This window comes from Octodon degus, unplaced genomic scaffold (assembly GCF_000260255.1).
Source record: "Octodon degus isolate 3935 unplaced genomic scaffold, OctDeg1.0 scaffold00009, whole genome shotgun sequence".
Lineage (NCBI taxonomy): Eukaryota > Metazoa > Chordata > Mammalia > Rodentia > Octodontidae > Octodon > Octodon degus.
In genome coordinates this window covers 30,741,070-30,753,524 of record NW_004524585.1, presented here as the reverse complement: position 1 = coordinate 30,753,524, position 12,455 = coordinate 30,741,070, and the positions used below count along the sequence as shown (strand labels likewise).

The 12,455-nt window shown below is 36.8% G+C and overlaps 1 protein-coding gene across 4 annotated transcripts in view; it reads left to right on the top strand.

Annotated features, from left to right (window-relative positions):
* Slf1 (SMC5-SMC6 complex localization factor 1) overlaps positions 1-12,455 on the top strand; it is a 75,788-nt gene that overhangs the window by 22,680 nt on the left and 40,653 nt on the right. For 3 of the 4 annotated variants that reach the window (XM_004625482.2, XM_023708509.1, XM_023708506.1), the window contains exons 7-14: positions 1,688-1,831; positions 2,587-2,724; positions 4,017-4,139; positions 4,934-4,987; positions 6,128-6,286; positions 7,052-7,215; positions 10,453-10,581; positions 10,902-11,067. In XM_004625482.2, coding sequence (XP_004625539.1) covers positions 1,688-1,831; positions 2,587-2,724; positions 4,017-4,139; positions 4,934-4,987; positions 6,128-6,286; positions 7,052-7,215; positions 10,453-10,581; positions 10,902-11,067 — 1,077 coding nt within the window. The remainder of the gene's footprint in view (positions 1-1,687; positions 1,832-2,586; positions 2,725-4,016; positions 4,140-4,933; positions 4,988-6,127; positions 6,287-7,051; positions 7,216-10,452; positions 10,582-10,901; positions 11,068-12,455) is intronic. The other variant, XM_023708510.1, reaches the window with a different exon arrangement.

Sequence of the window (12,455 nt, the reverse complement as noted above, 5' to 3'; positions counted from 1 at the left end):
CAATTACTTGAAACTTCTCTATTTAATGTATCACAGGGTATTATGAAGCATTTTCCTTACCTGTTAGCACTATGTGTATTCATCTTCATCACCTGAGCTCAAGCATCTAACTGCATATAGGACATCATTTTAAAAAGCAAATGAATTTTGTTTAACATGAAAAACAGAACACAGGAAGGAATTTAAACTTGCACTGGCTCTTGAGTACAATTTTTAAGACATATGCAATGAAAATGGCATTATTAATTTTATTCTACAGGCTCAACAGATTAAAGCACCTGCAAGCAGGTGCAAGGGCCCAGGGTTGAATCCTCATGCCTGTGTTCCAGTCCCGCCCTTGAGGCACACTGAGATAGCAATTAAGACTGGGCGTGGTGGCGCATGCCTGTAATCCCAACTCTTGGGAGGCTGTAAACAGGCAGATCATTACGAGTCTGATCTAGTAGTAAAACCCTGAACACCCTGTAGACCCTTCCCTAAATACAAAAAAAAACAAAAAAATTAAATTTTATTCTAAAGAGCTAGTATTCATTTGTCCTGTTTCGTATTGTTTTATACAAATCTATCTGGTAGGTGTACTGACTAGTCTTTGATTTAGCAATTGTGGTAAGTCTTTTCACATCTCTTGGACCAAGCACCCCACACCCACAGGGGAAGGGGGAAGGGTTTCTGTGGCTCACAGTCGTCAGTGCACTCAGCCAGCCCCTGGATCCAAGCAGAAATGACCTGCTGGAGGGAAGCTGGTCATCCCTAGGCAGCAGGAAGCTGGAAGAGAGGAGCCCAGGACCACAGCGTCTCTGCCTTGCCGCACCCGGGCATCTTCTGCCATAGACCACCTCCCCACACAGCTCAGGGCTTCTCTGGGCTCGCTGACGAGCTCCCCATCCAATCTCCTTGCACAGGCCTCCCTCTGAGTACATGACACTTCGGATCTGAACTATAGTAGCAATTATTATTAGAATACGCTCAAATTTTGTGCAACTATAAAGAAATTTTATATAAATGAATAAATAAATTCTCTTTATTATGGCTATCAGATTATTTTTAATTCTAGGACTAAATAGAACTTTTAAAATTGTGTAGTTTCTTTTTGCACGCAGCAGGATTAAAAAAATCTTTCCAAGTTTACAATATTTTTGCTTTTTTTGTTTGTTGTTTTTGTTTTCTGGGTGCTCCAGAACAACTTACAAGGCTTTTTTGAGTTGATGCCTTTTGATGTGCGTTGTAAATCACAGCATGGAGTCCTTTAACATAGAGAAAGGAATAGAAAATGCTGCAGTTATTAAAATAAATTTAGTTGGAGGAAACATGGGAATAAAGAATAAATAATTGTATAAAATGTAGAAATTATTAAAATGGAAGATGTGTATAAAATTTTCTCATTTCTAAAAGAAATTTCCTAGCATGATAGGCAAACAAAATGGTTTTTAATACTTCTTCCTCTGATTTAAGCATGCAGATAAGTTAGGTGAACTTACTATAAAACTTCATGAACTGAAACGTCTGTGCTCTTCTGCTTTGTCTCAGTGTATAGCTAAGTCGTCATTCCTAGAAATCTTTGCCTTTTATCTTTAATCTCATGTATGCACTACAAAATTTACCTTCCTTAGTTTTCCTGTTATGACTTGTATTGGTTGTATTGAGGCTGTAGTTAATCCACATTTTAACTAATCCTGTAAACATACAGAGAGAAATACAGAATCATGATGAGGATGTCGTTAGTTCTGCTGTGAGTGAATATCACAAGAGAGAAAAATTCAGAGGAACTAATGATGACTTGAAGTTCATTAAAATGAGAAATACCTTAGGAAGCCATACCTATGGAAATAAGGTAAAACTTCACAAATTTAGAATAATTTTTATTTTTCAATTCCTCTCTGATTTTCCAAGTATGATGTCATTCATGGAGTTTCTTCTCAAACATCTGTACAAAAGTATTTCTAAAACATTGGTGTATAGTTTTTTAAAAAAAAATATGAAAACAAATACTTACATACCCACCAGCTAGGTAAAGAAATACATTACTAATTTTCTAAGCCCCTGGTCTGTCATTCACTAACTTTATGACAAACTGTCATTTCTTTTGCTTAGAACTATCCTGTATTTCAAAAATTGCTTTTTATTGTAGTTGTAACAGTTGGGAGCATCCTAAATAACACATTGTTTAGTTTTATATATTTATGAACATTTTAGTTATAGCCCTTGTAGACATGCTAGTATATATTTATTTCACTGTTAGGCTTTGTTGGTTTGTGTGGTTGCTTGTTTTTTGAAATTATGAACCCTTCTGCTGTGAAGCTCCGTGAACATTACTCGTGTGACTCTCTGTTTACAATTGGGGAATATTCCTAGGAACAGAATTGCTGGGTCCTGGGACTGTGTGTGCCCAATGATGTGAAGTAATGCCTGACTTTCCCCAAATGATTTGGGAATACACACTTCCACAGAGAATGAGGCTTTTCTGTTATGTAGAACTCTGTTTTGTGATATGGTATATTTAAATTATAAGTTATTCTTCTTGAGTTTATTTGGATTTTGTAACATGTAATTCATACTGATATTTAATTGTGATCTAAATGTACATAGAGGGAAACTAAGAAAAAATGCGAAGATATTCAAAGGAGTTTGAGGAAAAAACGCAAAAAAGAAACTGATCGCAAGAAACACATCAAACATGACAAAATTAAAAGTACCTTCAGAAAACATGTATATTACACAGAGCAGGTAAAATTTTGTAAGCTGAAATATAACTTTAATTTTTCTGGCTCTATTTAATATAATCTGGATAATCTGATTTTCATAATTGTTTGCTTCATTAAGTATTACCTGTATGTTGTTTTAAAAGAAATCTACTTAAGTTGATCATGGTGAAAGTATTTTTACATATTCTTTAAGAAATTTGATGAGACGCAGGGACCCAAGTTTGATTCCTGGCATGCCTTTCGGGCCCCATCCCCGAAGTGCACTGAGGCAGCGATTGAGACTAGGTGTGATGGCACGTGCCTGTAATCCCAGTGATTGGGAGATAGAAAACGAGAGGATCACTATGAATCTGATCTGTGTAGTAAGACCCTGTAGACCCTGTACTAAATGCATTATAAAAAAAATTAAAGAAAAAGAAATTTGATGAAAAATACCTGAAAAACACATACACGTGTAGTTCAGGCAGTGCATTCTGATGTGCACTTTGCTCTGTATCTTGCTGCGCCCTAAGACGTACACTTTATAATACGATAACTCTCGTCTTTTCAATGGATTCTTCTTAATAAGTTATCTGGCGTCTAGCTTTACTTTATATTCTGACTCATAGCAATTTATACAGGTTGGCTATTCTTAATCAAAAAATCCAACATTTTAAATGCTGCAAAATCTAACTATAGCAGTGATGGCAAACCTCTGAGCACTTTGGGTGATGGCGACCAGCTCGCCATGGCACGTGCACTATGCGTCCCCAGCACTGCGTGTGGAGTGTGGCCAGTGCTGTCTTGGAAAGCCCCAAGCCTGGCCTTGTATGATAGGCTTCAATCAAAACATGCACAGCAATAATATTGTGTAAAGTTCCCTTCAAGGATACATTTAAGAAGTGCATAAAATGTAAGCGAATTTTCTGTTAGATTTAGATCCTACCCCCAAAATGTCTTTTGTGTCCATCTAAATATTCTAAAATCTGGAAAAAAAATTAAAAATCTAAGTGTACTGAGTCTGTATACATATAGTCAAATTTATTTTTGTGAGCATGACAACAAAGAAAGACAGGTTTCAGGAAAGACTTCAAACAGATTAAAATGAAAAATTCAGTACTTAAAGAATTCACATATGTAAAATCAGATAAAACTTTCCAAAATTGAGGTGTTCACTTTTTAAATTTTATCTTAGTGGTATAGTCTTGATAGATAGCTGTGAAGCTCTTTGTTGTGGCTAATGTTATCTGAATGTTCTTGTACTGTCTGATGTGATACCGGTTGTGCTGACACTGTCTTTAGCGCATTGTCTAAAGGCCTTTTGCATGTATGCAGAAAGAAATGAGCAACTCTGTTCTCGCCAATTATGCCAAAGAATCAACACCCAAGAATAGCACTACAGATAAGGATGTTATGGAAATAAAATGTATCTTAAGGAAGCACATATATAGAGCTCAGGTAAAACTCAGCACATTAAAATGTTTGAATACTGTCCTATCTTTCTCTCATGTAATTGAAATTAACTTTATATATGTAGACATAGACATATGTTTCTTTAGTATGCCAAATGTGTCAATCATTTTCTTCAATAATCTATTACAGTATGAACAGTAATGTAAATGTGTTAGTTTCCCTGCTATACTTCCATGATGTCAATGATAATGTTTAGATACTACCCTAACTTTATGCTTGGTGGGCTGATTACTTTGTATATTGGTCTAGTTGGTTCCATTATGATTTTTAGACTAAGAAATATTATGGTTCAGTACATTATCCAGCTCTTATTAAGTTGGAAACACTTTTCTTTCCAGCTTTATAAATTGAAAGTAGAATGCAAAGACATCATTGCTTTAATTTGTGTTTTTTCTGTTAGTAGCAAGTTTGAACATATTTTACTTTTTTTTTCTTTTGAGACAGCTTCAATGTGTATTTCATGGTATCCTTGAACTCACTTTATAGCCCAGGCTGGCCCTAAGGTGATCCTCCTGCCTCGGCCTCCCAAGCACTGGGATTATAGATGTATGCCACCCTATCTGGCTTAGGTTATTTTTAATCTAGTGGGAGAAAATAGAGAAATATTTGTACTCCCAAGAATGATATTAGGATGACAGTTACTAACTTGAGCACACACGTATCAAACTAATTATAGGTACCCGTCTTCAGTGTTTGGCCAGTGTTCTCTCCCTTGTAATCTGAAGTGTATTTTTCCATGTAAAATGTTCAAATTTAATTATATGGTTGCTGTTTCTTAGGCTGTCAGATACAGCTGCATTAAAACAGAGAAACAACCGGTGTACAGTGTAGAGGTAAGGGCTCGGCGCCAGGCGAGGGGGCGGGGGCATGCGTCTTCTGTTACATTTATTTTGATTTAAGGCAGTGTATTACCTGTAAAACAAAGCTGCTGTCAAATTTCAGGTTTGAAAAAGAAAAATACTGTTCTGTCGAAGCTCAGAAACATTTTTTTCATACAGATGTAAAATGTTGTCTTGAGGATTAAAAGCTGACCTTGTACTTATGATAGATGAAGTACGTGTTGCACAACTTTGATAATTACTGCCTTCAGATAAAATTTTATTTGTGTGTGTGTGTGTGTGTGAGAGAGAGAGAGAGAGAGAGAGAGAGAGAGAGAGAGAGAGAGAGAGAGAGTGTGTAAGCGAGCAAGCCAGCGACCCTCTGTGTTGGTCAGGCTATCCTCTAGACTGCGGCTTTAGTGATCCTCCTTTCTCAGCCTCCCCATACCTACTGGTATGGTATGCTTCCCCACATCCAGCTTCAGGTTGAATTTTTAACGTATTTCCAAAGTGTATTACTTTCTTTACATGCGTATTCGTTCCTTAAAATCAGTTCTGTGTAGTCTGCCTCAGAGTATTTTTGACTCTCAACTTACTCAGAGTAGCTCCTTGCATTGTTAAAGCTATTTTGACCCAAAGGGTGCTGTGTCTTGCAAAACAATTAAGAGCTATTTGAATGCATATCCTTAGAATGAACTTTTGACTCTCTACAAATGGTCATTCCTATGAATGCTGCACTTGGTATTTTATTGTCTAAATTTGCACCTAAAGCAAACGTAGCAATTGCTCTGAAGTCTCATTGATCAACCAAACACTGTATTTGTCTTAAAGGTCTTTTATAGCTAGTATGTCCCCTTATTTTTTAAGGCAACATAAAATAAATGTAACAGTTTATATTTTTGCCTTGCCTTCTGGTCATACAACATGGTCACACATATCGGTCACACATATTGTCCTCTTTGAACCACAGAACTGTGTCAGGGAGTAAGGGCCAGAACTGCCCTAAAGATCTGATCCCCATGGGGCCAGGGAAATAGCTCAGTAGAACAAGCGCTTGCCTGGCAAGCGCAGGGTCCTGAGCTTGATCCCCGGTCCCGCAAAAAAAAAAAAAAAAAAAAAAAAAATCTGATCCCAAATTTCTCCTTGTTGCCTTAGGTTAAAAATGCTGAATTTCCTAGAGGCATATTAAATTTAATTGAAAGTCTCATAGAAGGACAGTTTTTAAAAGAAGCGATGGAAGAGCTTTCCTCATTGCAAGCGCATTATCTCCCTCCCGTGTGCCTTCTTCATTCTCTTCTGGACAGCGTTCTACAGGTGAGAGCAAAAGTAAGGTCCACCATTTTTTTTCAAGAATGCCAAAATGTGAGTGGTTCTTCTTTTTTATGTTTATAATTTATTTTCTCTCCCTATTTTTTATTAGGAAATGTAAGATCCACCTGCTATCACTTTTTTAAAGCTACATCTTGTTTACTACTCTGAGCATTTCCAAAGTGATTTTCTCATGGAAAAAAAAGTTATTGATCTTTCCCATGGCAATAACATGTCTAACATAAAAATCAGATTACAATGATCTAGAATGCCACTGGGTAAATTACTCCTTTAGTGCATTGATAATAATCATTTTTATTCATGAAATAGATTATGAACCTGCTTCCTAGAGAATGTTAGGAGTAGCTATTAAAAGGTAGCTTTATAATTGCATTCTTCATCAAATGCTGATTTCAAAGAACTAGCAGGTGCAAGCTACGTCAGGCCAAGGGTGAGGAGGAAGGGGGCTGCATGAGAAGTTCTCGCTTCACCCTCCTTTTCATGTTGACGTGTGGAACTGTGATCAGGAAGAGAAACGTTTCGTGTGAATTAGTCCAGTAGCTACCATTGCTTATTGTGTCGATGCGTATTTACACTGTCCCCTCTTCTGGTTTCACTGTTTTATTAGCTAATTATGACACTGTCATCTGATCTCTGTTGCCCAAATTTATATATTTTCCAAAGAAGGTCAGAGTTTTTCTGGTGGTAGACTGAATTAGCTGGTGATGCTCCTTTTAGCAATAGTTTTACTTGTTTATTTCCAAATAATAGGATAACATAGATACATTTTCTGGTCGATACTTTGATATATTGTCAGCTCTGCTCCGTCTGCATCCTCCTTGGAAATCCCCAGCCATGTCAACGTATTACCTGCAGTTGTTTCAGTGTCCAACTTGTATGAAAGGAGCCTGGTCTCTCCTTGAAGCACTCATCAGGTAAGGCATCTCACACATGAGGATGCTAGTTTTTACCTTGTTGTTAAACTGTATTTATGTTTTGTTTTCAGTGGTTTCACTCTGTGACTCAGGCTGGTCTCAAACTTGTAAACTTAAATGATCCTCTTGCCTCAGCCTCCTGAGCCTCCTCTCCTATGTACTTTTAGATCCTAATAAGCGAAGTATATTCCTTGTTCTAGAAAAACCCTGTGTGTGGCGTATTTGTACTTTGTATTATTGCAAAACTCCTTTGAAAGGAAGTCTATCATGTTTGTCAATCTGGTTTTTCTTTTTGTTTTTTACAATTATTTCTTCTTTCAAAACTTTCCTTCCTTCCTTCCTTCCTTCCTTCCTTCCTTCCTTCCTTCCTTCCTCCCTGCCTCCTTTCCCCCCTCCCTCCCTCCCTCTTTCTCGCCTGCCTGCCTTCCTTTCTTCCTTCCTCTTCCATCCTTCCTTTCTTGGATACAACCTGTCTCAGCTTCCGCAGCACTGGGATTTTAGGCGTGCACCACCACACCCATTCCAGGCCAGCACGGCATGCAGTACCAGGGATCAAACTGTCGTCAGTGTGCTTGCCAGGCAGGGACTTAGACATCTGAGTTATCTCTCCAGTCCCTGTCGGTTTCCCCATAAGAGAAAGTTCAATGAATGTAAGACATAGACTCATTAGCCATAATTTAATTTGCATATTTTTTAAAACATGAAAGAGACTTTGATCGTTCAAAATGTAAATATTGTAACTATATACAATTTCTGTTTCAAGGTTTTTGCTATATTGCTTCAGCTATAAATTTGAATTCTGAAACAGAATTTAGTGTTTCCTGTGTAGGTCATCCTTTCAAGCCTCTGCAGAGGATGTAATCTGCCTAAACCTTCCTTTGTCTCCAAATGATACTGTCTCCAAAACTCCTTCCAGTTGTCTTTATTCTCTCCTATTCTGCTAATTAGCAGAGCTAATTTTTTTCCCATATCTACTCATACATTTGATAGCTTTCATTGGCCCGATAAGATCTTTGTTTTTATCCAAGTGTTCAGTTTTAAGAGGTCTGGAGTAATGAACAGAAAGAGCTCTTGATAAGCAGCCCAAGGACAGGTTTTAGGTTAGCTCTTTGAGTTCATAGGGATTCACCTACCAGCTTTGTTAGGATATAGCTGAAGTGAGCTAATCTGAATTTATTCCTTCAACAAATGTTTATGTAGTGTATAAAGGGGACCAAACACTATTCCAGAGTTAAAAATATAAATAAAATTAGTTTCTGCACTTTAAGGTGATTGTTATATAAACAAAAACCAGCGCAGCAGTACCAGCCCAGCCTAGGCATAGGACAGGAGAAATACAGTTCATATATTCTTCTTAATTGTCAGACCTCTTCCTTTCCTCACTGTCACTGCCTGTATTCAAAGCCCGTTACTCCTCACATCAACCACTATAGTAGCTGTTCACTCAAAAGCAGATGCAGTCTATCACATTTCATTCTCAGTATTTCGTATGAGACCTAGAACATAGTACATGTCTAGAGAAGGTTTGCTGAAGTACCTGATGCTATAGAAGTGGGATTTGGACACCTTTCTGCCGTAAATCAGAAATACCTAGGTTTTGTTTCCAAAAAAAGCTGGGAGGGGGAGACTACTGAAAGAAGTCTCAGTGAGGGGAGCGATCTTAGTCTGTCCGCTGTTGTGTATATTTGAAACATTCCATAATACATAGCTTAAGAAAGAAAGAAAAGAAACCATTACCTATCTCTGGTGTTCGTCAGACAGCCTGAGTAACTCTGAGGAGGGCAATGTTATGGAGACAATTCAAGTATTAAGAAAATTATTACACTTAATAGCTCCTAAAGACTGTCCTGAGAATGTGGCATTTGGAAACAAACACAGATCCATTACTGACACAGTTTGTAAGTAGGCTAGAGATGGTAATGCATATTATCCTTCAGTTCTCTTTTAAAATATGCCGTAGATAGGGCCAGCCATATAACTCAGTGGATTCAAGTGCCTGCAAGCAGGTGCAGGGGCAGGGGATCCCATCCCCAGGCTGCCATGCCAGCCCCGCCCCCGGGGTGCGCTGAGACAGCAGTTGAGACTGGGCGTGGTGGTGTGCACCTGTAATCCCAGCTCTTGGGAGGCTGTAAAAAGTTGGATCACTACGAGTCTGATCTAGTAGTGAGACCCTGAACCCTGAACATCTAGAGACTCTTTCCTAAATACAAAAAATAAAATATGCTATAGAATTGTTACCAAGTCCATTAGCCACTAATGACATGTGACTAAATTTAATTAAGATAAAGTAATTTAAAATGAAGGTGCTTGAGTACAGAGGCTATATTTCAAGTGTCTACCGAACTGTACTTATCATCAAAGAAAGTTCTGTTGGACAGATTTATGGTAGAAAATAGAAAATAAAATACTGAGCTAGAGTGATAGCTCAGTGGAATAAGTGCTTACCTGGCAAGTGCAAGGTCCTGAGTTCCATCCCTGGTACCACCAAAAAAAGAAAAGAAAATACTGAATTTTTGAAGCTCTAAAAATTGGAGCCCTGTATAACTTTCATTTACTAAATAACGAACAAATAATCATGGGTAAGAATGCAAAGGTAGCAGGTGTTACAACCTGAGAGCCCAACTAGTCATTTGAATCAAACGGATTTAACAGCTTTTCTACATATTGGTCCTATCAGTGTAATAGAGGATACAAAGGGAAAATGTTGATTGTTGTTAAATATCATTGAAAAATACAGGAATTAGATCTATTGTTAAGATTTATGTTGCTATATAATATTTGACATAGCTTAATTTTTAAAGGAAGGAAAAAATTTATTATTGAACTTGCTGTATGTTTTTTTTAAAATCTCATGAATAGCTCGTTTTGTTGAAAAGGTCTTGGGCCAGGGATATAGCTCAGTGGCACAAGCACCTGGCTGGCACACATAAGGTCCTTAATTCGATTCCTAGTACCCCCCACCAAAAAAAAAAAAATAACCATTGTCTTAGTCTGGGTATGGTGACACGCACCTGTAATCCCAGCACTAGGGAGGCAGACGTCAGGAGGATCACTGAGTCTGAACTGTATAGTGAGACCCTGCAAGAAAGAAAGAAAAGGAAAGGAAAGGAAAGGAAAGGAAAGGAAAGGAAAGGAAAGGAAAGGATCTGTAACAATATTTTTTATAATAAGTTTTGTTTACAAATTACTTAGTGATTTTTCTTGTGTGTCATAGCTTCTTGGGTTCATGTTTTGCAGGTCATGTCTTTTCAATGAAAATTTTTGCCATGAAGTTTCACAAAACATTGACTCTAAAGTGCTCCACCTTACCCTGCTCAAATTTTTCTTCAATTTGGTTGAAAGTGAAGTGCGGCAGCTGAGTCAAAGGTAGGTTTTAATTGCAAGAGACATCCTTTCCTATCTTTTTATCGTTTATATGTACCATTTTTATAATCATTTCTCTATGTATTTCTTAAAATTCATAAGATTTGCTTATGCTTCAAACTTACATAGAGTACTGTGAATTACTGATTTTTGTTAAACTAAGGCCATGTTTTATATTTTGTTCTTTGTTATAATCTTTATGTTGCCCTCTATTCAAAAATTGCTGGATTTTTTTTACAAAAGATAATGTATAATAATAACTCATGATCAAACGGAGCATGAAGATTTACCATTTGTTTGTTCGTTGTTTATATTTTCATTAGGTTGTATGATTGTTCAGAGTCTCAGAGTCTAAAAATAACGGGAAAGGCAATTCTTCTTGAAATCTTTTGGTCAGGAAATGAAACTTCTGGGCTTTTGACCAAACCAGTAAATATGCTTTTAGAATGGACTATACATTCTTACAAGGAAAAATGCAAATCCGATGATGTAAGTAGGATTAATTTACAAATGAATATGTCTTTGAAAGATTACAGTTAGTCATCTTTATCTGTAGGTTCCAAATCCCTGAATTTAGCCAAATAGATCAAAAATTGTTGGAAAAGCTGCATTGATACTGAACGTGCACAAGCAACTTCATGTCCGTGGTCCCCAAATACAGTTCCACAACTATTTACATAGTATTTAGATTGTATTAGGTGTTACATGTAATCTAATCTAGAGAGGATGTGTATAATTTATGTTCAGTACTATGCCATATGTAAGAGACTTGAGCATCCATAGGCTTCGATGTGTGTAGATAGGGGTATTTTAGATGGCTCTGGGTACCAGTTTTCTGTACAAAGGGATGACTTTGAGTTACTGTAATTTTTCCTCTTGCTTTGTTTTTTGCATAACTTGAAAAGTTAGAATGGACCCACATGCATAATTGTTTTTTGTTTAGTTTATGTAGGTGTAAGACGGACGGACTTTAGAGGGCAGTTTCTTCTCTGATTTGGTGGTAGCAGCTAGGAACGCTTACCTGATCGTTACTGCTGTGAAGTCCTTAGTGATGTACTATTCTAAATGTTTTGCTTTCTTGCATTTCAATTTATAAGGAACTATGGTTAAAGAAAACAAATAACTTTCTGCATGTTACTTCCTGAAATTGTTCTTTATAGGTAGGTTTTGCCTGTCATTAAAAATTTAGCACACAGTGATTGTATTTGTGTATCTGTAGTATAACTTGGAAAATTTTTATATATTTTTATTGGTTTATTTTTGCAATACATAATAATTACAATCAAAATTAAATATAGTAAAATATGTAAGGTGACAAACTGGGTCCTAAGATAAATGTTAATGAATTTTTATATAAACTCAAGATATGTGAAGAAAGCTACTCTAGGGCAAATAGGCAACCAAGAATTTGCGATAGATTGTAGAGTCTTGCAGTTGCACCACACCGCAGAAGCAGGCTGTAAATACACATTGTGACAGGTGAGACGCACTATGGGTTTGTGTTCATGGTGCGTAACTATTATTCATAATTGAGACAGTGAGCCCAGTGGAACATGAACACAGGATAGGTTTTTTAAAAGACATTTTGCTTTTATACATGCATATACTTTGATAATAATTACCCCAGCTTTCTCTCCTTTACACCCTTTTACCCTTCCCCTAATAGCCTTGTTAGCTAATAAGTTTCCTTCTACTTTATGTCATCTATAGGTTATTGCTTTTTCTTTTTCAGATTCCACATATTAGCAAAAACGAGTGATAGTTATTTTTTTTAGTCTGACTTATTTCACTTATATCTTAATCTCTAATTCCATGTACTTCCCTGCAAATTTTATTTATGGTTGATGACTATATCTATATCTATCTATCTATCTATC